Source organism: Adiantum capillus-veneris, chromosome 3, assembly GCF_014529385.1.
Source record: "Adiantum capillus-veneris isolate H3 chromosome 3, ASM1452938v2, whole genome shotgun sequence".
In the NCBI taxonomy this organism is placed as follows: Eukaryota; Viridiplantae; Streptophyta; class Polypodiopsida; order Polypodiales; family Pteridaceae; genus Adiantum; species Adiantum capillus-veneris.
Genome location: NC_140933.1, coordinates 89308286 through 89335164, shown reverse-complemented (window position 1 = coordinate 89335164; position 26879 = coordinate 89308286). Strand labels below are relative to the sequence as shown.

At 43.6% G+C, this 26879-nt stretch overlaps 1 protein-coding gene and 1 pseudogene across 2 annotated transcripts; one reads left to right on the top strand and one right to left on the bottom strand.

Moving 5' to 3' along the window:
• Window positions 1-519: 519 nt before the first annotated feature.
• LOC147461280 (uncharacterized) lies at window positions 520-2502 on the bottom strand. The gene is made up of 2 exons (XM_086500494.1): window positions 2237-2502; window positions 520-2161 (listed from the first exon to the last, which is right to left on the bottom strand). The coding sequence occupies exon 2, from the start codon at window positions 1452-1454 to the stop codon at window positions 558-560; it is 897 nt and encodes a 298-aa protein (XP_086356620.1). The 5' UTR covers window positions 1455-2161; window positions 2237-2502; the 3' UTR covers window positions 520-557.
• A 7307-nt stretch (window positions 2503-9809) lies between these two features.
• On the top strand, window positions 9810-13871 carry LOC147461279 (uncharacterized; annotated as a pseudogene). Its single transcript, XR_015187580.1, has 2 exons — window positions 9810-10155; window positions 11907-13871. The product of XR_015187580.1 is annotated as an uncharacterized LOC147461279 (transcript).
• Window positions 13872-26879: the final 13008 nt, after the last annotated feature.

Genomic DNA, 26879 nt, shown 5'->3' with positions numbered 1-26879 from the left:
TAGCTCTACCTAGTACACCCCTGCACCAAAAAGTCCAATTACATTGGACATTTGAAAAATCCAAATTAATGTTGCATAGACACTTGGTTTCACAATATGTTATTTTTTTTGATATCCTATAGGGAATTCAAAGCTTGAAATGGCCAAAAAAGGGTGTCCACAAGGATCCATGTAAAATCATGTTGCAAAACCAATAGGTTTTAGTAAAGTTGTGCTTTTTAAGTACCCTTGGGGGTAGATAAGCCTATAAGGGGCAAAAAAAAGCCTAGCCACAAGGGCGTGCAAGTGGCCCATCCAAAACTGATGGATGGGCCATTTGCGTGCCCTTGTGGCCAGGCTTTTTATTGCCCCTTATAGGCCTATCTACCCCCAAGGGTACTTAAAAAGCACAAATTTACTGAAATTGACTGAAATTATATACAGAACTTGAAATTACAAAGTCATTTCATTACAAAGATAGTAGACATAGTAGACACAACTGTTGATCATATTGTCATTGGAAAGTCAAATCATTACAAAGATAAGGGTGTGCAATACAAAAAGAGGGGTAACTTCGGCTAATGCTCGAAGTCTTGTCGCAATTGACGTGCAAGCTGCATATCTTTTGGCTGTATTGTCACTCGCTTTGCATGTATGGCGCATAGGTTGGTATCTTCCAACACCGAAATGATGTGGGCCTCTGCAGCTTCTTGAATAGCCTCTAGCGCTATTGCTTGCATTCTATACTGATTTTCATAGCTTTGAAGCACCTCCTTCACAGTGCGAGCAAAGGGGGCGTGTCGAATCAAAAGCTCCGTCGTCTTCTGGTAGTGACGGATTTCTGCAAATGCCCTTGCTATTTTTCGACACCGCTGCGGTTGTCTTGGGGGCACTTGCACATTTCCTGGCGAGCGGCGTTTAGGCTTCTTGAAAAACTTAGAGTTGCGCCTGTTTACATGCTTAGGGGGTGGTTCTGCAGCCTCTTCTGATTCTTCCTCTTCCCTTGGCTGCCAATCTTGTTGTGTGGGGAGAGCTCCCTGGCCTCCAGGCAATGTCTTCCCCCCAACGGCCACCCGGTGTGTACGTGGTAATTTTTCTCGCAGCCATGGTGGCTCACTCTCTGATTCAGTGTCTGTATGGACCACCCGAGTCCTGGATGGTCCTGCTTGTGATTGGTGGCGCGACGGCTGCTCCCTATCGGACTCTGTTGTTTGCTGGCCCTCTTCCTCTCTCCAGCGCTGGGCACGTTGCTTCATTCTCCTTCTAGGTGTTATATCTTGAGGAGGTGGAGATTCAACAGTCCTCGATGACTCTCGTGCCCTACCACCATGCCCACTACCAGATGAGTTCCTGGAACGGCCAGGCGTTCGTGGCTGTTTTCTTGTGCCTTTGAGCCATGACGGCTTCTCACATCCTCGGAGGGTGTTTTTGTTGGCAGGCGGATGCTCTTTCGCGGTTTGTTTGGTGCGCGCCATTTCGTTGGTAAGAGCTCACCTGTTCTTAAGAAATGAGTGGTTTATGAGAGCATGCAATATTTATAAGGGCCCATTTAAAAAGGGCCCTATTCACACTAATTTTTTTTAAAAAAGTATTATTTTTTAAATAAACATGTCGCTAAGAGTTGGACCCTGCGTTCACGTTTAGTGACTCGCGCAGTATCCACTTTGATCCTTGTCGCACTCTGCATCGCCGCCATTCAGCATGCTTGGTGGGACCTTGCGACATTTGCCACTTGTTGCTATGCTCTTGACGACTCCATTTCTGCACTTCAATAGCAATCTTGGATTGTCGCGCACGCTCCATTGTGAGCTTACGAGCAAATGTTGTGCGAAAAAACCAATTGAACATCTCCTCCAAATAGTTGGATTGCACCATTCCACCACCATGTCGAGTATTTTTGAAGTACACTCCCCTTGCTCGATAATGGAACTTCTCCATGCCTTGAGTGCTAAAAATTTCAAGCGATCCATACTTGTGCATACAAAATGCACCATGCGCAAACAAGATATGCTATTCACATGAGTAAACTATCCGCATAAGGTCCTTGGTGAGTGCATCCTTAATGTGCTTACCTCCAAGTGATTGTCAGATAGAAATTACGTCCTGGGTATTGAGACAACTAGTGAGAAGGTTGACTTGATCATCTTGGCTTATTCCACCGCATGCCTCCTGGATGAAGTTTCTAGCAACAAATAGACATAAATGTTAGAAAATAGTGTGAAGTAAGAATGCATCATGCAAGTAAAGACCAAATCACCTTGTGGCTGTAACTCGTCGTTTGCGTGCTCCTCCTGAGTGTGCAAGAGTTTCAATGGATGAATACGTGCATTTGCGTTCCCTTGCACTAAGGGGGGTTTCTTTCAAGTATGTGATGGTGTTGGTAAGCTTCTGGATGTGGGACTCCTTTTATTGCATTTGTTGTTCAAGAGTTTTAATTACCCTCTCCGAAGAGGCAACACTCTCTTGTAATGTCGTCGTCTTGAGGTGAAGAGCTTGACATTCGTGCATCCACATATGCAAAGAAGCACCTACACCCATACACAACCGCTTGCAATAGCCTAACAAACCTGCTTCTCCCCTCCCAAGAAATTGAAAAAATGTGGAAAGGCTATTAAACTGTGGATGGAAGCGGCTTATAGGATCGTAAGGGTACAAATGGCCATCCACCCAAATGTCAACATTGGTCTCACAAACGGTGCAACGTTCCTGTGATGACCTTTGATCACCTTCACTAGTGGTCTTCGGTGCAAATGCCGTGGGTAAGCGAATATGTATGCTTTTGGTGTGCGGAGTACGTGGTGGTGGAAGCAAACCAATTGTGATGTCCGTGAGCACCATGGAAGCTGTTGCGTGAGGAAGCAAATGATGAAAAGATAGAGGGGGAAGGGTAGAGAGGTTAAGGAAGATGGGAGGAGAGAAGGAGGGAGGGGGGGGAGGGAGAGATTGGGGAGGAGGAGGAAGGTAGGGGCAGGGAGGGAGAGGAGAGGGAGAGGGAGAGAGAGAGAGAGAGAGAGAGAGAGAGAGAGAGAGAGAGGAGGGAGGAGGAGGAGAGAACAAAATGTTTATTACTTTTTGGGAGAAAAGAGTTTTGAAAAAATGAACTTTCTAAGCTTGTGGGTTAAAAAATGGGTCAAAAAATGATTTTTGGATATGTATATATGTTGGGAGGGAGTTTTAAGTTAGAAACAAGTAAAAATGATTTTTTTTTTAAAGTCAAATTTTGTCTCTTTGTGACCCACGTTTTTGCTGATGTGGACACACCCTTATGCTTCCTTCACTTTAAAAAAAAGCTAGAGAGAGAAAGTAACCCTTTAGGTCCACATCCTACATTTGTCTTAAAAAAAGGTTAGAAAAGCCTACTCAAAACTACCTTCTTCAATGCCCTTGCCCCCTAAACCCCACACAATATTAGCCTTAATCCCTAAAAATTAGGATTCCTTACAAGGCCCATGCAAGGTTCATATTTCTCCTAATGGATGAACACAAACAACCCCTCTAGGCAATATTTCAAGTTTTAAGAGAGAATAAACTTTATGTTAATCAAAAGAAAAGTGAGTTTTTCTTACAAGAGATTCAGTATTTAGGTCACATTATCTCTCAAGATGGCATCCAAATGGATCCATCAAAGTTAGAGGTAGTAAAAGGATGGCCTAAACCAAGGAATCTACATGAACTAAGAAGCTTTATAGGTATGTGTGCATACTATAGACGCTTCATAGAAAAGTTCTCACAAATTGCAGGACCATTACATGACCTAACAAAGAAAAACGCTAGGTATACATGGTCTGCCAAGGAGAACAATGCTTTTGCAAAGCTTAAAGAAAAGCTTATCTCTCAACCTGTGCTTACACTGTCGGATCTCTCAAAGCCATTTGAGGTCCGATGTGATGCTTGTGGTAATTGCCTTGGAGCTGTTTTTCTCCAAGGAGGGCACGTCATAGCCTATGAAAGTCGAAGGCTCGACCTGTTGAGCAAGCTCTAGGCATATATGAAAAGGAACTCCACACATTTCTACATGCCTTAGACTCATGGAAGCACTATTTATTGGGGACTCCTTTCATTCTGCGGATGAATCACCAAAGTCTTAAGTACTTCATGACGCAGACCAAGCTCTCCAACAAACGAATGAGGTGGGAAAATTTCCTTTCGCAATTTCATTTTCATATTGCTCACATTATTGGCAAGCATAATCAAGTAGCCGATGCACTCTCAAGACGGCCGAGAGTGAATGCGGTTTCCATAGCAACTCATAATGATGTATCTACTATGATAGATGAGTATGTTATTAATCCCAATTTTAGAGATGTGATTTCAGCCCTTGCATTAGGGAAGAAAGAGGAACCATTTACTTTACAAGATGGTTATCTTCTCTATGGCAATAGACTATGTGTTACTAGCTCACTACGTGAGAAAGTAATGTATGAATCTCATGCTCCTCCTTATGCGGGGCATAGAGGGATTCAGTCTACCCTAAAAGGGATTGAAACATATTTCTACTGGCCTACCATGAAAGCAAACATACAAGAGTATATTTCTAAATGTGTGGTATGCCAAAAGACGAAGTTTGATAGAGGGAAGCAACCTGGATTGCTTCAACCTTTGCCAATCCCTAATTCAACATGGGAGAGCATATCCATGGATTTTATCTTTGGACTGCCTAAGTCTATCCATGGGAACATGAGAATATGGACGATAGTAGACAGGTCTAGTAAACAAGCTCATTTTATACCTATCAAAAAGACTATCAAAGCCCATCAAATGGCAACCCTCTTCATTTCACAAATCTTCAAGTACCATGGCTTGCCAATGTCCATAGTGTCTGATAGAGATCCTAGAATAACCATTAATTTTTGGAAGGGTCTTTTTCAAAATTTAGGGACAAGGCTAAACTTCTCTTCAGCCTATCATCCACAAACGGATGGCCAAAGTGAAATAGCTAACCTAACAATTCTTGATCTACTTAAATCCTATGTAACGGAAGTAGATCAAAGATCACAATGGAAGAAGTACTTACCCTTAGTGGAGTATGCCTACAATAACACTGTACATACTTCCACATGAAAATCACCTTTCGAGGTAATTGAGGGAAGATAAAAAAGTCCCTTGCTACTTAAGGTACACGGGAAGATCTTCGCTGCAGATGAGTATAGCGGAGACCTACAAGAATATTTCCAAAAGATTAAGGATGCTATCTCTATCTCACAACAAAGGCAAAAGGTTGTTGCTGATAAGCACAGAAGAGCCCAAGCCTTTAAAGAAAATGATTGCGTCTTACTTAAATTTCCCAAGGCTCGATTAAGGCACACGACGGACAAGAATCCTATGGGACACCAAAAGTACTATGCTAAGTTAGCAAAAAGGTACTATGGTCCCTTCCAGATTCTTAGGCCAATAAATGAGATGGCCTATCAACTCAAGTTGCCCAACCATTGGCTCATACACAATGCTTTTCATGTGAGCCTACTAAAGCCTTACAAAGAAGAGCCACCTCAAGAACCAACTATTGAAGACCCACCGGAGATCAAGGACCAAGAAGAGGTGCTGCAACCCATTCTCCGACATGAAGATAAGGTATTAAGAGGCGGTAAGACTATCCAATGATATGTTATTAAGTTAAATAATTATCCTTTTGAAGATGCTAGATGGATGCAAGACATACAATTATAAAGGATAATCTAAACCTTGTCAATGCTTCCCTAGAGTAAGCAAATGTACAAATGTTTAAAATGAACAAAGTTTTTTGTCTAATAAGACTCTCTTTTTCTTTATTGTGCACAAATGTGAAGTAGTATGCATGCTTAGAATCAAGTTTGCGGAGACGAAGTCTCCCAAACGCCAAGTAGAGCTTGTCACTCTACTATGGAAGATTGATAGGACTAATGTGCAGACATGCTTGCGGCATCCTTAGACTCTCAAGCACCAATGGATTAGTCATCCATTTTGGAATGATGTCGTAGGGTAAGATAGGGATCCTCTACCCGCTAGAAAAAGGACTAATGAATGGGCTTTATCTTCTCTACCCCATAGTCATGGACGACTATGATTTCAAGAGAGAGGTAATGTCATAATAACTAATATCTGATTCTCCTAAATGATTTTCTCATGTTAAATTGATCATTTAATATGGGGAAGTGCCAGGGGAGAAAAAACTAGAATATTGGTTAAGCTGGCAGACCGGCCAGAGTAGGGATCCAAAAGAGGGAAAATAGGGATCCAAAGGGGGATTGGACTAGCCACAGTCTCAGAAAGGGCTCTTCCGGTCCGAATCTCAGAAACGGCCGGGAAAAACTGCCAAAATAGCCAAAAATGGCTCCACACGTAGTACAGTGGGCAGTGTCTGCAACTCAACGTACATGAGTAAAATCGCGCTCAAACAGGCACCAAGAACTGCTGCATGCAGTGAAAGTGATCCCTGCGGGGATATCAGCTCTCAAAAGAGCTCAGTAGCACTAGGTGTGCTCACAGCAAAATGCATCTGTCAACGCATGTGTCCGCAGAGAATCTGCTGACGAAATGACTGCCAAATTGCCTATGAAAAGCGTTGTTTCTGGTAACCTGGAGAATCTATGAGCTAATGGGCATATCCCTATACAAGGGGGGACGAGCCCTCATTGTAGGGACTAGAGAGAGAACACATGCACCGAAGGTATCCTTGGTAAATTTAACATTTTAAAAAAGACCACACTTCTTGGTGAATTAATTCTAGTGGGACTCCGCTCTAAGGTGCTCCATGACTAAGGTTCTTGAGGGGGTAAGATACTCCAAAAGTCAATGCATCTAATATCTATATTAAAAAGACAAACTGCCAGGCCATGTGGCAGCAAATGCCTACAGCCACCATGGGATGCTTACCCTTTCTCTCCTCCTCTCCTTGACATCGTGGCGTTGGGTACTGTCCCTTCGAATCCATTTATCTTTGCCAATGTGGCGTCCATTGAAGAGCGCACGCAGAGTGCCACAGTGTGTTGCAACCACACGTGACACTGCGCAAACAAGAAAGTGCAGCTGGTCGGGAGTCAATGCGCTGTTCAACAATCCTTGAATAGCGAGCTCTGTTGCATGGCCTTAACTTCGCCCTCAAATAGAGGAAACAAACCCTTGAGATGCGGGTACCTCCTCCTCTATACCACCTCGATGTAAATGAGGAGTGGGCTGTGTCCTCAACGATATGCAGAGAGACACACACACAGAGAGAGAGAGAGAGAGAGAGAGAGAGAGAGAGAGAGAGAGAGAGAGAGAGAGAGAGAGAGAGAGAGAGAGAGAGAGAGATTTTCTCGCTAATTTGTGTGCAAGCGTCTGCATTGGTAAAAGATCTATCTCTCTCTCTCCCCCCCCTCGTTCGACTGCAACATGCTTCTGATCTCTCTCTCTCCCCCCCTCAGCATGGTATGCTTGCTGCAAGCTCTCTCTCTCTCTCTCTCTCTCTCTCTCTCTCTCTCTCTCTCTCTCTCTCTACTGCAGCATAACATGGCAGTGTGGCAAGCATGCTGCTGGAGAGAGAGAGCACTGGCGGCAAACATTTAAAGACCTGCAAATATGCATTCATGACAAGCGTGTCTTCTAATCTTCTCAGGATGACCTAATTAATCACATTTCATAGGTAGAAGATAATCTGTAATGCGGTATAGATTGTATTCAACTGCACTAATAGTATGCAATTATAGCACCAAGCACATTGTATAGGCAGGGGACATAAATTATTGCAATTCTGAGGGAGAAGACTCTCTTCTGCAACAATGTCGAAATGTGTCGATGAGCAGGTTGACTACATTACCAATGTATGAGTAGCAAATGCAATTAAAGATAATAGTAAGGGTAATTGAGTTGATCCAGGCCACGCCAATTGGATCACTAATTGCTGCCTAAATGTGGTAGGGGAGGGTACAAGCAATGGTAAGGATTAATGAGCAATGCACCCTAATTAGTTAAGCGTAGAAATGCACTCACAATAAAAACATAGAGAGTCTGCTGTTTGATTAAGAGCCATCATAATTACAAGCTCTAAGCACAAGCGGATGATCAACAAAAGCCATTGAAATTAATGTAGTTACCATTTTGTGGAAGACAACTGGTAGGTCTGTACTGTGAGTGGGTGGGTGTTTGTGTGTAATTGGCTATGGAAGACGATTATGGAGCTAATTCTGAGCGTTAACGAGAGTATGGGCTGCTCTAAAGTGTTGTGGAAAAGGTGCACTTTGGGTTGAGACTCCTCAAAAGCAAGGGAAAGGAGGTGGGTGGAGTTTTGTGTCTAGGTATATTGTGTGTGTGTGTGTGTGAGAGAGAGAGAGAGAGAGAGAGAGAGAGAGAGAGAGAGAGAGAGACACTCACGGAGTTTTCAAATAGGGAAGGTGGGTATTGTGTGATTGTGTAAGACGGAGGGCAGGAGGAAAAGAAGGTGGGTCTAGGACCCTGGGTTTGTCTGCGTGCATGTGTGTGTGTGATGAGAGAGAGAGAGAGAGGGTCCTGGTCCGACTCCTGGAGGAGGAATGAATTGGAGTTTCACATAATTTCGTCCAATGCACCGACACCTTACAGTGTGTGAGAGCAAGTGAATGGACTGTGTGTTTGTATGTCTAGGTCACACGTGTACTAACGGCACTGCCCAAACTCCAGAGATCAAGGCAACGACTTGGAGAAGAGAGAGAGAGAAGAGAGTCTTTGTTGAGTCAGCGTCTGACTGAGAGAGCTAGGCTGCTAGGCTATGCAGAGGGACGAGCGAGTAGAGAGAGAGAGAGAGAGAGAGAGAGAGAGAGAGAGAGAGAGAGAGAGGCGCAGGGAGGCGGCCGGCCATACTAGTATCCTTATATAAGGGGAGACGAGCCCTCATTGTAGGGGCTAGAGAGAGAACACATGGACCCAAGGCATCCTTGGTAAAATTTAACATTTTAAAAAAGACCATGGAAGTTCCGAGGAAGGTCCTCACAATTGTGGTCTGCCATAGCGCACTTGCGATGAAGCAGCCCCATTAATGACTAAGGTGCTAAGGTGCTCCATGACTAAGGTTCTTGAGGAGGTAAGATACTCTAAAAGTGAATGCATATCCCTACACAAGGGGGGACGAGCCCTCATTGTAGAGGCTAGAGAGAGAACACATGCACCCTCACACAAGGCATCCTTGGTAAATTTAACATTTTAAAAAGGAAAAATTACCAAAATACCCCTCTAATTTGTGGAAATTTCCAAAATACCCCTCAAATTTCAAAAATTCTCAAAGTACCCCCATAATTTGTCATAAATTCCCAAAATGCCCTTCAAATTTTCCAAATTTTCCAAAATGCCCCTGGTTGTGAGAGTAAATTTCTCCAAAAACAAAAAAATTTGTAGCTTTTCATAAGAAGAGTGATTGTCTACCATACAGGATGCTAAAACTAAAATTTCAGTTGGTTATGTAGGCTTTGGAGATGATTCATTATTTTTAGATATAATTCACTTGTTGCGAGGTAATTTGCAACAAATTACCTTTTAAGCACTCAAAAACCGATCTCAATTGTCAAACAAGAATAAAGATTAGAAAATGTTGAAGAATCCAACCAAAATAGATACAAGGGTATTTTGGGAATTTTTGAAATTTGAGGGGTATATTGGGAATTTCCATAAATTAGAGGGGTATTTTGGTAATTTTCCCTTTTAAAAAAGACCACACTTCTTGGTGGGTAAAGAGCTGCCCGCCCATCTCAAAACGGGATGGGCAGGCACAGGTTGGTGTGTAAACACCATTTTAGTCACGTCATATTGACCGTGGAAGTTCCGAGGAAGGTGCTCACAACTTGCCATGAAGCAGCCCCATTATCCAGCTGATATATAAAACAAAGCCATAGCTACCGGTACCACTCCCTCTCTCTCTCTCTCTCTCTCTCTCCCCCCTCTGCAGGACTTCTCCGCGCGCGTCTCTGTGAGTCTCTCTGGTCTCTCTCTCTCTCTCTCACGGACACGCACACGCACACGCACAACGGCCTCCTTTCTCCTCTTGGGTTTACGTAGTGAGCGACTCTCGCGCGCGCACGCACAGACGGTTTCTTGCTCCCATCTTCCCGAATTCCTACCTACTTGGATGCCTGTTGTTTTGTAGCCCTGATCTGTGGAGACTCGGATCGGCACATTGGGAATGCTGAAGCGACGATGGAGCGTGGGCGCAACTCGGCATCAATTAGCAATCGGTCGAAGATAATCGATCTGGTGCCCTTCCTCTGCGCCTCTCTTTCTTAAATTACTCACAGACTCTCTTGCACCGCCCCGAGTCTCGATTCTCTCTTATCTGCCGAGTAAATGGCTTAATTTTCTCTCCTCTCTCTCTATCTCACACACACACACAAACTCCGCCACCAACACTTTAGCTTCACAGTTCCTAAGTGCTTACACATCCTTGTTGCAACTTGGTATGTGTATGAGAGAGAGAGAGAGAGAGAGAGAGAGAGAGAGATTCTTAATGACGAAGGAACAATCCCAAGACCTCAAAGATCTATCCTATGAGTCTTGAACTCAAGACTTGCTATTTTCGAGGGGTTGGATTAGCGATCTTACGTACTTGGGTGTAGAGATCTTACGTACTTGGGTGTAGAAAAGAGAGAGAGAGAGAGAGAGAGAGAGAGAGAAGAACAAGAAGAAGAAGAGTTTTAACGTCCTATGAAACTATCCCTTGAGACCTTAAAGATCTAGTCTAAGAGGAGTTGAACTCAAGACCTCTTATTAGAGAGAGAGAGAGAGAGAGAGAGAGAGAGAGAGAGAGAGAGCTCTTTTACGGAAATAAGGAAGGGAAAGAAGTGAATTGCAAGGAAGCGATGCCTTTGAGACACATTGCATAGGCCTTGGGCAAGCAAGCAAAATAGTGCAATGTAAGAGAGGGTTCAGATTGCCCACCAACCTCAAGTATTTTTCGAGGTGGACCAATGGGTAGTAGCGCCGATGGACAACTTGGTTCGCACAACCCATGGCTTCTCTACTTTTCGTGCTTACTTGGTAGTTGACTGGCGGAAAACTAGAAGAAGAGACGTTCCGGCCTAGCCATGCCGCCCATGGGGTGGAAGGCAACCAATGGGAGAGTCTGCAGCTCTAACAACAGAAACGAAAAGCGAGCGCATGCAGTCCAAGGCTTGCAGGTTGTGTGAATTGCGCATTGCCCAACTTCAGCCCACACTCATTTTCGGGTGGAAAAGGCGAACTTTTCCTCCACAACAATCTCAATGGACCCTAGGCAACCATGGTTGCCCATGTACACATAGGCCTTGGCTAGGCAAACCAAAAAGTGCAGTGTAAGCACCCACATTTGCTCATGGATGGCGGCTCAACACCCACAAGGTGTAAAAGCCCTTGCACATGAGCAATCATTGTAAGATGCACAAGGTGAGAGACAAGATTACCATGGCTGCTCTCAAAGGGTGCGCACATTGAACAAAGAAAGCACCGTAGCGGTAGAAAAGTCTGACGTGGAGGGGATATTCCACCCGCTGCGTCAAATCCACAAAAGTAGGGCTTTGGATGTAGTTAAATGCAGCGGCACCTATAATCTTGGTTAAAAGGGAGTAGAGAGAGGGCGATTTCTTCTGCGAGAGCTTGCACTTGTGCGGGAAACGCCTTCTGGGGTAGCTTCCTACCTTCTGGGAGACAAACATTTACCTCCTAGGCCTCTGTCATGTGCCTACCCTTTCAAACACACATGAATAACGGAGTTGCTTAGCAACATTAGTGCTAGAACCTTTCTGTTAATAGCGTCACAATGTAGTTGAACGAACGAGAGGTTGCGTCTTTACCACAACTTTTATCCATGGATTTAGGGAAAGAAGACACATTCCACGCCATGTCAAAAAAATAGTGATGTTTTGAAGTACCGGAGTAATTCATGTGGGAGGGGTGTGAGGGAGTGGTGAGACCTCACCTTAGCCCAGTGTAAATTTGTGTGTGTCCTCATTTGTTTGCTAAAATTGCTGCAGGTGACCAAGTTCCGAAGAGTCAACTGTGACACGCAGGATCGATTATTACTGCCACGAAGCAACTCATGCCGTCCTCGTCTTCTGCTACCGCACTGAAGAGCAATGGCGACCTTCAGAAGCAACCCGAGAGAGGCCCCGGCCCTGGCAAGTTCGACCGAAAGGCCTTCGAACTGAAGGTGGAAAAGGCCAAAAATGGCGCTCTCCTCGTCGCCGTCCTCCACCTCCTCTCTCGCTTCTTTGGCTACTGCGCTCTTACCTGGGCCACCGTTGTCCTTCTCGGCGGCTTCTCCTCCAGCCTCCGCATCCTCGACTTCTTCCTCATCAGCTGCCTCCTCCTCCTTGAAGGCGCCCGTCTCTTCATCGTCCAGGTCTTCAGCAAGATCTTGTCCAAAACCTTCTTCCGCGAGAGCCATCGTCCTGAAGATTTTGAGTTCAAGGATATGCAGTACTCCAAAGCCAACCGCATGGACATGTATGGTCAAGCCATCAGTGGCATCTTGGCCATTGCAAGCTTCATCTCCACCATGGTCCGCTTTGGCCTCCATGGAGACCCTCCCCTCTCTGGCGTTGGGTCTGACAAAAACAGAAATCTTGTGTATGCACTCTATGCCTTCTACTTGCTTGTCATACTTAACTCCTTCCTCGGTTTGTCATCTGCGGTTCTCCGCCCATTTCTGCGCGCAAGGTGTGATGGCGTGCCCACAAACAACTCTCTCATCAAGCAAAACTCCCTCATGCGCTTCCATGATGAAGTCTATAGAATGGCCATGAATGACGGCATTGTCGAAGCAGATCAGCTTGACATTCTTGAGTTTGCTTACGCAAAGCTTTCAAGCGACTACAAGCGTAACATAAGACCGCCATTGATGAAGGCACAGAACAAAGATCTATTTTGCTATCTGTATCACAACCAACAAGGGATAGCTATGACCTGTGAGTATCTTTCATCAACAGATGTGTGGAAGCAGCTCGTGGCTGCAAATTTGCCAGGGTTCTGGGCGGAGGAGCCGCGGATTGAGTCACAAGTTGCCCTCTTTTGGGCATTGCAAAAAAGGGTGTATGGGGCAGGAAAAGATGCAGAGTCAGCATTGAATAGCATTGAATTCCTGGGCCAGACATGGGCAAACCTGGCCGAGTCAAAGACCTACCCCTTTCTGATCAATGACCCCGCATCAGGCAAGAATATCGTCGATACGCTGGTGTATTTGCTTTTGGATCCGATCCGACCAACTCTACTCTTTCAGCTGCGAGCCTTTGAGGCTTGCTGTCGAAACACCCAAGTTCTTCAACATATCTTTGGAGGGCGCAGCCCCCAGGAAGCACAAGGATTGTGCCAACAACTCCAGGGTATGATTGCAGGCAATCAACAACATGGCATTCCTGAGGCAGAGGCAAATCTGCGAGAAATATGCTTCAAGTTGTTCACGTATGTGAGCAAGAAGGGAATATGGATGACAACAAAGATCTATGCAGGTCATGCATTGCTCTCCTTGCTATGCTATGGGGAAGGGGAGATGGCGTCTGATGTGCTAACAAGCTTGCAAGGCCCAGTGAAAGAATTCATAGATCCAGCAAAGGCACAAGGAGAAGGGGGCAGGCGGCCATACTTCTGGCTCAATGATGTGATTTTGGTGGAGAAGATAAGGAAGAAGCTAAGGATGGAAGGCTATGGGGATAATTGGGGTAAAGTTCTGATTAGGGGCCCGGATGGTACTGAGCTAGCTCTGAGGGATGCTTTGGCTCAGATTGAACATCTGTAAAATACTGTATGTACATATTCAACCTTTAGCTCAGATTGAACATCTGTAAAATACTGAATGTACATATTCAACCTTTTTTTTTTTCTGTATTCAAGCTTGAGTTGCTGCTGAAAACTTAGCTTCTCACTATGCTCCTTTGTAATTTCTAACATTTGACTGTATTTAAACTTCAAAGGTGGAACTACTGAATGATGTGGTCCTTCGTCGTCAAGGGTTGGGGTCGAAAAAGTTTATCACCACTTTTGATGTTCTACACTGTTTTTTCAATCTTCTCAGTAAAAGGAGTATAATGCACACAACTTAATGACTTGATGGCTGCAATTTGCTATTTTTCTCGATTTGTCACCATTGCAATGTCTACACTTCAGGCGTTTGAGGGGGGAGTGCCGCTTGCCTTGTTGGTGGTCTGGACGAGGAAGCCTCTTTCCTGAAAAAATTCCGTGTAGGTGGCATGCCCCTTACTATTCCCTTGCCATGTGCAATCTAAACCCTCCCTAAGGAAACGAGCAAGACTTCTGAGACCTATGGGCTTGTTTACATGTTGAGTGAAATGGTGCTTTTTTGTGAGGTTTGGTGGCCTTGAATGGTTAGTGGTAGCCCTCGATAATGGTGCTCACGTCTTGTAAAAGGTAAACCAGCTTGGATATTGAGAAAAAATACCTTTCAGGTGTTTAATACCACTTCAAACTTGAATGCATCTAGAGGTTGAAAGTATAGCATAAATGCCACTACTTCATAGAAAAGCTTCAAAATGATGTGCTTGTGTGTGGCCACACCACTGAAAGCCAGAAATGCCCAATTTTGGTAGTGTAAACAAGCACTATGTGTGTGAGTGAGAGAGAGAGAGCCCCTTCCGTGTGCTCGTGCATAGCCATTGATTTACCTACTACACCCATGTGCTCCATCTGATGGAATCCATCCTAGAAGATTGTATCCATGCTAGAGTTCTCGACAGTGGCAGTGCAGGCAAGAAAGGGAAGGGAGAGAGACCACACATAGGGAAGGCACTTACAATGTAAACAATATATTGTCCCACTCAAAAACATAGGAATATTTACGAGATCCCCACCCAATCAATATGAAGTATGGGGTACCTTTTATAAGTCTCCAACCCCATTTCCATAGATTAGAAGAGAAGTAGTGGACATTTGCCCTTGTTGAACTTCTAGTTTTAGACATAAACCACTAGTGAAGGGTTGGTCTTATCTTGCACTGTAGAAGCTAAGGGAAAACGTAACCCAACAGTAACGATCTACTTCCTAACTATGCACAAACACCATAGGTTTGTGAGTCTCCTCAAGCAAGAGCCAATGACTATTGAACTTCTCTATAGCCTACTTTGTTACTTATCTAAACAGAAGTCAACCCTGAAAGTGGATATTGTAGGACAGGTGACCCTAACACTTTTTACCCCATAGCTTTTAGAGGCACAACCATCAAGTTTCATTTATCCCTAAGACATAACACTTGCTACGCTAACAAAAAGAAAACTCATTAAACCTTTGGAAAGCTACCTGACTGATCGAATCACCAGTCCATAGAATGTTGCCTTTGTGGCTTCATTCTCCACTTTTCATGCCGTACTCACATCATTTTACTTTTTTGGTTTTTAATTACCATCACAATATGAATAACATTCAAGTTTTTATCAGTTTATCTCACATGTTCGTTCCGGTTGCCTTTTAAACAACAATGAAGACATTTTTGAAGTGCATCAAAAGGGGTTATTTTAAAAAAAAATTCTCACATTTTTTACATACAAAAGGGTATCGTAAAATGGAATTGAAAAAAAAATTTATAAATTGAATAGAAAAAGGGTGTATTTTATTTGTAAAAAATTCATAGATAAGGAGTTTTAGAAATAGTCCTTGAACGCACATGATATATAATTTATAAATAGTGACCCCCTCCCCCCCCTTTCGAGAGATCAACCAACTCTCAACGATGGCAGCTCGATGGATGACAAGCCACTCGAACATGGTGACTCTCCTCGGCTGTCTGCTGTTCCACAAGCACTCCCAAAAGTCTATCAGGAACTCAACTTTGTGAGACACTCCTCCTGCTAGTGACTTGCTACAGTAGGGTAGACCTCATGCTGTGTACTAAAAGAAAAGGATCCCTAAGTGATCACCTAAAGCAAAGGTATCCCGCCAAAACCACTCCCCAAGGTCCCACTATACTCGTGTCAAAGGGCGACTCTCCCAAGCCCAAAGCTGCCAATCCTGAGTCTGAACAGGCCTAAACTGTGATGAGGACCTCAAGACGAGTCATCTAGCTTAGAGCTGCTACCTCCAGATACGTGTGCCACCCTGCTGGTATAGTCTCAACAATGTCCTAACACATGCTTTGTACCCCCATCATGCTGCTCAATTGGAAGCGCTGACTCACCTTAGGAAGTGCTGTAAATTGCAACTAGTCTCCCAAGGTGTGGACTGGACCCTTTGCCATGGGACCCCATGAGACATGGAGTCTACTACCAACCATGTGACCTTGTTGTGTACTGACCAACGGGTTCCATGTAAGAGGCTCCTCAAGCACTCCTCAATGCATCTACTTAAGTCTCCCTCTTAGATACTCCCAAGATCGAAGTAAGCTCAACACGAAATGGCCCTCCCATCTCTTGGAATCTGGTGTAACAGAAGGTCTTTCTAAGGTTCCTCACCTGGAATAACACCTGTGACAATGAGCTTCCCAAGGAAGGCTCTACTTTGTTGTGCTGGATCGATGATACCTAGTCCCCCTAAGAGCAAGGTAGGGTGATGACCTTCCATGAGACTTTGGCCCTAGCCGTCTGTGTGTCCCTCCTTGTCCACAAAAAATTCATGGATAAGCCTCTCTAGTTGGTTGATCCAAGAAGTCAAGAAACTATAGCAAGATGTGATGTACCACATGGTGGCGAAGACCCGTCCAAGAGAACCTGGTTGGCCAAAACATACCTCCCAGCAAGAGATAGCCGCGTCAAGCTCCAATGCAACATAGTCCTCTTGATGGCTACGAAGAGGGAAGCAGTCTGCTCCTCTAGTGAAAAGTCCAAATCAACATGGCAACACAAGTAGCAAACAGGCATCCTTGGAGGGCGCCAACAAAAGCCCTCTCCAGGATTCTAGGTAGGTGTGGGACCATCACCAATCCAAAAATCCATTGTCTTTCACCAATTGATGAATTCTCTTGATGCACAACAAAATACCTCCAGGGCTTACTCACACTATGAAAATTGGCCTCAAAACCCTCCAAAAACATGCTAAATCATCAATAAACTGAATGTCCAAAAGCTCCTCTTCCCTAGTGGGTAATTGTAGGCCACACAAACCAACCTCCTATGAGGCCAAAAATCTGCTCATCACCTCATCGTAGAAAAGAAACAGGAAAGGGGCAAGAGGGAAACCCTGTGGTATTGAACATGTAAGCATGAAGCATTCCCCTTGACCTCCTGCTAGAAACACCTATGAGCACGCCTGTAAAATGTAGATACCCCTTTGATCCATGCATCTAAAAAACCCATCTTGCGCAAAGTGCCCCCCAAGAAGTCCCATGAAACTTTGTCACCTGAGGCATCCACCTTTCAAAAATACCTATAGCACATGCGTTCAAGAGGTATTTTTAAAACCCCTCTACACACACACACACACACACACACACACACACACTTTATTAAGAATTTAAAGATCCCTCTTCTTTCATAAACCTGTAAATTTTTTCCAATTTTCCATTTTTAAACCCCTCTTGTACATGTAATTCTGTAACTCTTTGGTATATAAAAACCCCTATGGATGAACTCACATGTTACACTTACATATTTTGAGGTGGACCCCTGAGATTTTTCATAGGCCTTCTCAAAGTCAAGAAAGAACACCACAAGATCCTCTCCTCATAGGCGGGCGAGGGAAGCAGCCTCCCCAGTGAATATTTTTTGTCCACGATACTACGCTCCTTAAGAAAGCCCATCTGAGTCTCATGTATGATGCTCTCAAGTAGTGGCTGAATTCTGAAATTTAGAGACTTGCAAAAATTTTGTATGCTGAGTTGAGAATGGTGATGGCCCTGCCACTTCTAAATCTCATCTGGAGATCATTCCTCCTTGGGGACGAGGTAGATCAAAACCCTCCCTTAGAGCCTCTTGAAGCTCCTCTAGCAAGAGAGGCCTCTTGAGCATCTCTCACATCTCTTGATGAGGCAAGGTGTGGCCACACCTACTCTCTACATGCATCCATGCACTTTGACTGCAGCTCAGCTCAGCTAAGAGAAACTCATAGTAAAAGTTAGTAGCTACTGTCCATATATCCTTAGGCTCTAGAAAGAATCCAATTTTGTCTCCTCAACTAGTGAACACTAATATGCAAGCGTACATGGCAGGGACAAACGATCTTTAAAAAATCTCTAGTAACTGTGTCACCCACCTGGGTCCACTAGGATGCTCATTGGCAGTGGACAAACTCATGATGCCGCTCCTCAATGGTGATCAAGTCCTATCAAGCCTGGTGCATTTGGTCCTCCATCCAAGGAATACCTAGGTGCTGCTCCTGCATCTTTTGTAAGGAGGCAATGCCCCGAGGTAGTTGCTTCTCCTCCTCTCAAGCCATAGCTAGTTGTGTTACCGAATCCTAGAGAATGAACCAACTAATCTCTTTGAGCCCATTTGCCACTCTAACAACAACATCTCCCTGTGTATCCAGATTCTCGGTCCAAAGCATAACAACTTGCTCTCTAAGCTCTGTATCTAGTAAAATACTCTTAGAGATGCATAGCATAACACTGCCACTCCTCTGCCTATCGACCATAGTAAGGATCACTGGTGTGTGATCAGAGAAAGTAGTCCCTACCAAAATGCATATTGAACCACCCAAGTCACAAGAGTGATCACCAACGTAGAAGCAATCTATCCTGGATAGATTCATTCCACCTACTCTATGTTATATTGAGAAAAAGAGATGACGCCCAAGGGATGTGAAAAGCAAGCATGCTGCGATAGATCCAAGATCCTCAAAGTCATACATAGTCGTTCCCAAGCAGCCAACTCGGCCCCATGTACAACCGCATGACTACCTCCAATTGTGTCCAAGGGGTCCTCAAGCATGTTGAAATCCCCCCAATGCACCACTGCTCTACATGTGATATGGACTCCACCAAATGTGACCGAAACTCAGCCCATGCACTCGCATGGTTGGGTGCATAAATGTTCAGAAAACCCATAAGGCATCTGTGTACCTACATAGTGACCCATTGGGCCCTGCCTAGCACATTGATTCCTCTACCCACAATGACGTGCTGCCATGAGTTTGCAATATTCATACATACATCTCCTTGAATGCCATTAGGTCCAAAAGCAGCTAACCAAATGATCTCATAGCAACCACGCAATAATTTTCCACAAATCTTGATACAGCTCTCACATAAGTGATGCTCCTACAACATAAGCATATCAATCACTCCACCCGTAAGACATCTCTAGAGATCCTGTTAGAGTCAACTTCTCTGTTGTAGAAATTAAGTCCACCTAGCCCTCTCACATTCCTTGAGACTATCCTCGTGGAATTAGTGAGAGGAATTCGATGGTGCCATCACAACTAGTCTTACAATCTTGGAGGTAGGCTTGGATGGAGAGTAATCCGAATCTGAGTGACCTCAAGAGAGTCGCATAGTGTGTGTCAGACCCATACCCAAGTAGGGCATGTAGTCCATAGAGCTACATCCTCTACCCATGAGTCCTCATGGACACATACATAGCAGGGTGCACTCTAAGCCTGCTGTATCTAATGTTGTCACAAAGAACTTGGCCAATGGACACAAAGTGTGTATCAAGTATTTCACCCCCAAGTCTCCTGTGTGGTGAGAGAACATGAGAGCATGAACATGGAGCTAGTCCAACAATGTATGCATAGTCCACTCAGTTTGATCCTTTCCACACAATGAGAAAAAAAAACCAAACACTGTGTCTAGGGCCTCTACCCCTTTGGCTGCTAGAAACAAAACATGAATTTTGAAGCAAGCCGCCTCAAGGTTGGGAGAAGGGTCACCAAGAAAACATGTAAAGTCATAGTCAAAGAAGTCCAGAAGGGTGACAGATGTCAATACTGATCAGCCCATGAGGGATTGCCGCAAAAGCAATGCTTGCACTAATACGGGCATCCACAAATAGGGTTTCTCCTCTTTCACCAAGCTCCTTGTGGAAAATGCACTGCCAAGAGACCTCTGAGCTACCGAAGAGTGACCTATGCCTTGGGCGGGCGGGCGACGAGTATGGTTAGTGATAGGCAACGGGGAAAGGGGACTACTAGGGGGGATGGGAGAGGTGGAGGGGGTGGGTGGAGGAGGTGAGGCTGGATGCAGAGAAGTGGGGACGGTAGGCGGATGGGTTACTAGTGGAGAAGTTGAGGTAGAAGCGGTATTCGCTAGCTCATCCTTCTATAGAGGGTCAAAATGTTTTCGTGTGGGAACCCACTACTAGTGGCTAGTACAACCACTAGGGATGCCAAATTGGTGTGTCTGTATCTGGCAATGGTGGCTACAAACCTACTACCATCTCTCCTTTTCCTAAGCACCTATCTCAAAATAGGTACATGCCTATGATCCCTATGTTTCTTCCTACTGAGCCTAGCCAACCTAGGTTGGGTCTATGTCAAGGGTTGGGGCCTCCTCTATGGAAAGTTCTTCATAAGATGCCCCATCTCTTTGAAAATGAAACATTGAATTGGGATCCTAAATACTCCACGTTTTGACGTAGCCAACCACCACTTACCTTAGGTAGTAGAACGATCTTCTGGAGGGTGTGGGTGTATTGATCCAAAACATGTATCATAGGTATGCATGCTGCTTAGGCAGAAGTGGAATCTACCTAACCCTCGCTTGGCCCCAATCCCGGGACGTAAGATGATTCGCCTTGCCGATGGCCGTTCCGCTTACGGTTATTGGCAAGAGCTAGTAACTAACCAAGAGATCATCAACGACAAAGATTGACCTTTTTTAACCAAAAAACCGAGTTTGATCCTGGCTCAGAATGAACGCTGGCGATATGCTTAACACATGCAAGTTGAACGTTGTTTTCTATTTATAGAACAATTGAAGACAAAGTGGCAAACGGGTGCGTAACGCGTGGGAATCTGCCAAACAGTTTGGGCCGAATCCCAAAGAAAAGAAAGCAAAAAAGCAAGCTTCGATAAAGCTAAAAAGCTCTATTTGATGAGCCTGCGTAGTATTAGGTAGCTGGTTGGGTAAAGGCTGACCAAGCCGTAGATGCTTAGCTGATCTTTTCGAACGATCAGCCACACTGGGACTGAGACACGGCCCAGACTCCATAGGGAGGCAACAGTGGGGAATATTGGACAATGGGCGAAAGCCCAATCCAGCAATATCGCGTGAGTGAGTGAAAAACGTCGCATTAGCAAGGAAGGGCAATGCTGCTTGTAAAGCTCTTTCGTCGAGTGACGATTATGACAAGACTCGAAAAAGAAGCCCCGGCTAATTCCGTGCCAGCAGCCGTGGTAAGACGGGAAGGGCTAGTGTTATTCGGAATGACTGGGCGTAAAGGGCACGTAGGCAGTGAATCAGGTTGAAAGTTAAAGGCGCCAGCTCAACTGGCGGAATGCTTTCAAAACCAATTCACTTGAGTGGGATAGAGGGGAGTGGAATTTCGTGTGGTAGGGATAAAATCCGGAGATATACGAAAGAACGCCGAAGTGGCAAAGGCAGCTTTCTGGGTTTCTACTGACGCTAGGGTCTTTTTTTCGAATCGTTAAACATGCTACGACTTCTTTCCTTAAACTCACCAGTATAGTAAGGGCTTTTGGTACAGTATGTTACCGGCTCGAAAGAGCTCATGAAGACGTAGCCCATAGCATAAGGAACATGTACATCGTCTATACATATGGTTTCGATATCAGCACTTATGAATGTAGATTTATTTCTACCTGACTTATTCCCCAAGGTGTTATGTGGGTTGAATTCCCACGGTTGCGCATATGCTCATTTCATAAGGTGAAATCGATTGGTTCGATTCCAGTCGTGGGCTGCTTTTTTATTAATAACCAATGCTTTAAATCTAAAAAATCAATATGTTAATAAAAAACGATGTTTGTTTTTAAAAAAATAGATTTACACAAAAAACAACAATGTGCATCATAAATAAATCGATAAAAAGTAACATCACAAGTTTAGAGAAAATAATAGAAAATGGCAAATTAGTCTATAATTTTGACGTGACATTAGCTATCCAACGAAAACAGAAAAAGAGGACGGACGGTGTAGAGACCCAAAACCGAATTTGCATTATGATGTGCGAGTATACCACTTGCTTTGAAAAAGTGCGTTTAACCCCAGAGAATTTATGCGGTTTGAAAGAATTAGTACCCTTAGCTCCGATGGACTCTAGCATACATGACGCGACCTATTTTGATTTCTATGGGCTGCTTATTCTCTTATTATACGGCGGATCGTCTGATCGTGGCCTTGTTTTAGATCGTAGACTTATTAATGAATGGCATGTTTGTATATGTACGTCTCTAAAGCCGTGGTTGCATGTCTTATCTCATAATTATGTTTGTCATCGTTACGTGTCACAAAAGTCCGTAAGTAAGAGTAGACTTCGTAGTTATATTTTAATGAGTAAACGTCATTACTCAACTATAGACTTAACAGACGATCAACCCGCTAGTGTTAAGAATATTATGATGCCCACCTTTTCCGTGAGTCTCTGTACATACAATGATAGATTTACAGGTAAATCGCTTAGTGAGCCGGGAAATTATATTATCCGCTGCTACCAAAGAATGATTTTCCCTTTCAGCGTGATTCAAGGTAATCAATAAAAAACGGCGTACCGTATTTTTATTAAGAACTCTAATCTCTTTAACTCTAGTATTCTTAACACTAGTGGGCTGATCGTCTGTTAAGTCTATAGTTAAGTAATGACGTTTACTCATTAAAATATAACCATGCGCAGTGTCTCCAACATAGTCCTGGTCTCAGAGCTTGTCCTAGAAAGTAGGAGAAAGTGTCGAGAGAGAGAGAGAGAGAGGAGTGTAATGGGAATGGCCTATGAACATTGAGAACAATGGAATTAAGAGATTATAGTGAGCATTTTTAAGAGACTAGTTTGAGAACATATAGGGTGAACTTAATTAGCGGTAGCAACATAACCATTATACTTAATTAGCTTGGCATGAACAATACTTTTTCATGAGAGAGAGTTAGAGAAGTTGACAACATTTGAGGACCAGATTTATGTGGAGCCGGCGGTCCTTCCTCCAATAGGTTTTTGTATTATAGATTCTCCCATAAAGAGAGACTTGATATAGTTCAATATTTGGTTTCCTTGAGACCTAGGTGATGCAATGAAGATGTAAACTTCATGCATCACAAGCATAGCATAACCTTTGTAAAAGCATTAACCATCCCCAACCTCAATACTACCAGGGCCTCAAACACCTTTGAAGGTGGAGAGAGCTAGCGGGGAATGAGGGTAGGGAAGAAGAAGAAGAATCATTCATAGGAGAAAGAAATAATTCCTCACTTATCATCACTCTTCTTGCTTAGCATAGCATAATAGCATAGTAATGAAGATGAAGAAGATGGAAAGCTTAAGAATTGAAGCATGGCTTTGGTTTGTATTTGCATTCCGTAGCCAAGAGTGTTGTTGTAGGCTCTCAACTTCTCAACAAGCTTGGAGAAGGAGATGGCATGGCTCTTGGTTGGATTTGCATTCCCTAGCCAAGAGTGTTGTTGTAGGCTCTCAACTTCTCAACAAGCTTGGAGAAAGAGATGGAGTTCTTGCACCTCGCACCTCACACAATGAGAGTGTGTGTGTGTGTGTGTGTGTGTGTGTGTGAGAGAGAGAGAGAGAGAGAGAGAGAGAGAGAGAGAGAGAGAGAGTTTAACTTGCAACCAAGCCCCCTCCTTTCTTGGGTTGACCCCCTGTTCTAGCTCATGCATGAAGCTCATTGGCTCTCTGAAGCCTAGCCAATCATAAGGGTCAAGTCAAGCAATAGAGGTAGTCTTTGGACAAGTGTCCTCCTTTCCCCTTTAATAGAGAAATCTTGATAAATGCCTAGTCAATTAATATAATTAGTTAAATTCTCATTGGTCCTTTCTAGGGCTCAACCAATAGGCTTTAGGTACTCTATAGGGGCAACTTAGCTAGGGGCTTGACATGTGTCCCCTTTGCCTCTTGAGCAAGGGCTTCCCTTTGAGAGAAAAGGGAGTCATTCAACCTCATCCCCTACTTGTGTGGCTCACCCCCTCCTTTGTAGGCATGCATGTTGACTTTCAAGGCCCCAAGCAACTTGGCCCCCTATATGGTTAAGCACCTTAGTCATCAAGCATGCGGTTAGCAAGTGCATGGCCTCTCTCTCTCTCTCTCTCTCTCTCTCTCTCTCTCTCTCTCTCTCTCTCTCTCTCTCTCTCTCATGCCCCTAGCCTCAAGGACTCGTTCCCTCCTTGTAGGGATTACATTTTACTTCATGCACATGCCTACCTTCAAGCATGCACCTTAGTTTTCAAACATCTCATGCACTTTTAATTATCAAGCACCTCAAGCATAGGCCTAGCTTTAACCTAAGATCTAAGGACTTTTACACCAACCATTGGAGGTCTTTAATGAAGCTAACCCTAAGGTCTTCCAAGCTCCATTATTCAAGAATTGTTCTTCAATAGACCAACTCCTTGTGAGCCCTTGCTAAGATGGAACCATCTCCTTTCAGCCCTATGGTATGTTTGGCCTAAAAACTCATATATATGTTCTAGCTCTTGTTTCCCTTTTTATTTCACCATATTAAATGATCAATTTAACATGAGAAAATCATTTGGGTAAAGCTAGATATTAGATTTTATGACATTACCTCTCCCTTGAAACCATAGTTGTCCTTGACTATGAGGTAGAGAAGATAAAGTCTTAGTCATTAGTCTATTTTTCATAGTGGGTAGAGGATCCCTTGTTACCCTACGACATCATTCCAAGATGGATGAATAATCCATTTGGTTCTTGGGAGATGTAGTTGTCGCAAGCATGTCTGCTCTTTAGTCCATATCATAATTCCAAAGTAGAGTGACAATTTCTACTTGGTGTTTGAGAGACATCGTCAACACAAACATGATTCTAAGCATGCATACTACTTGAACTTGTGCACAAGAAAAAGAGAATTAGTCTTATAAGACAAAAAAATTGATCATTGAAAATAAACATGTACATTTGCTTACTCTAATGTAGCATTGTAAGTACTGGCAAGGTTCATACTATCCTTAAGCTGTACTCCTTGCATCCATCTAGCATCTTCAAAAGGATAAATTTTAAACTGAATAAGATATTGTGGACCATGTTGTAGCACCTTGTCTTCATGTCGAAGGATAGCTTTGGGTTGTATCACCTCTTCTTGGTCTTTGATTTCTTGGGGGTCTTCAATAATTGGTTATCTTGGTGGCTCTCCTTTGTAAAGCTTAAGTAGGCCCACATGAAAAGCATTGTGTATGAGCCAATAGTTGGGAAAATTGAGTTGATAAGCCACGCCATTGATTGGCTTCAAGATTTGAAAAGGACCATAGTATCTTTTTGCTAGTTTAGCATAATACGTTTGGTGGCCTGTAGGAATTTTGCACTTCGTTTGCCTTAATTGAGCCTTGGGAAACCTGAGCAAGATCCAATCATTTTCTTTGAACGTTAAGAACCTTCTATGCTTATCAACAACAACCTTTTGCCTTTGTTGAGAGATGGATATACTCGATTCTTGTAGGTCACGGCTATACTCATCAACATCGAAGATCTTCCCATGTACTTTAAGTAGAAAGGGACTTTAAGGTCTTCCTTCTATGATCTCAATAGGTACCTTTCCTATAGTATTATGGACAATATTATTGTACAGATACTCTACAAGGGGTAAGTACTTCTTCCATTGTGAGCGTTGATCTACTTCTGTAACATAAGCTTTTAGTAGATCAAGAATCGTAAGATTGGCTATGTCACTTTGGCCATCCGTTTGTGGGTGATAAGACGAAGAGATTCAATCTTGTACCTATATTTACAAAGAGACCTTTCTAGAAATTTCTGGTCATTCTAAGATCTCTATCTGACACAATGGATGTTGGCAATCCATGGTTTTTGAAAATATGGGATATGAAGAGGGTTGCCATTTGGTGTGACTTAATAATCTTTTTGACAGGAATAAAGTGTACTTGCTTGCTAAACCTGTTGACTATTGTCCATATTCCCTTATTCCCATGGATAGACTTAGATAATCCAAAGATAAAATCCATGGATATACTCTCCCATGGTGAATTAGGGATTGACAATGGCTGGAGTAACCTGAGTTGCTTCCCTCTATCATACTTGGTCTTTTGGCATACCACACATTTTGAAACATATTCTTGTATGTCTACTTTCATGGTAGGCCAATAGAAGTACATCTCTACTCCTCAAAGAGTAGGTTGAATGCCTCTATTCCCCACATGAGGCATAGGGTGGAGCATTGGATTCATACATGACTTTCTCACAAAGGGATTAGGTAGCACATAGCCTATTTCCATGGAGAAGATAACCATCCTGCAAGGTGAATGGTTTTTCTTTCTTCCCCAATGCAAGGGCTGACAATATGGATTTAAAGTCAGGGTCAGTAGCATACTCATCTATTGTAAGTTGCTATAGACACCGCATTGACTCTTGATTGTCCAAAATGCATCGGTCACTTGATTGTGCTTACCAGCAATGTGAGCAATACGAAAATAAAATTGCAAAAAAAAAAATTCCCACCTCATTTGTTTGTCTGAACGCTTGATTTGCATCATGAAGTACTTGAGACTTTGGTGGTCCGTTCGCAAAATAAATGGAGTCTTCGATAGATAGTGATTCCATGTGTCTAGGTCATGTAGACCAACTAAAAGCTCTTTTCCATATATGGCCTTCAACTCTCATATGATATGGCATGCCCTTCTTGAAGAAAGATGCTCCAAGGAAATCACCACAAGCATCACATTGGACCTCAAATGGCTTTGAGAGATCCGGAAGCATAAGCAATGGTTGTGAGAGGTAAGCTTCTCTTTGAGCTTGTCAAAAGCTTTTTTCTCTTTAGCAATCCATGAGTACTTAACATTCTTCTTCGTTAAGTCATGTAATGGTCCTACTATTTGAGAGAATTTTGCTATGAATCGTCTATAGTATGCATATATACCAATAAAGCTTCGTAGCTCATGTAGAATCCTTAGATTAGGACTTGCCTTTATCACCTCTAACTTA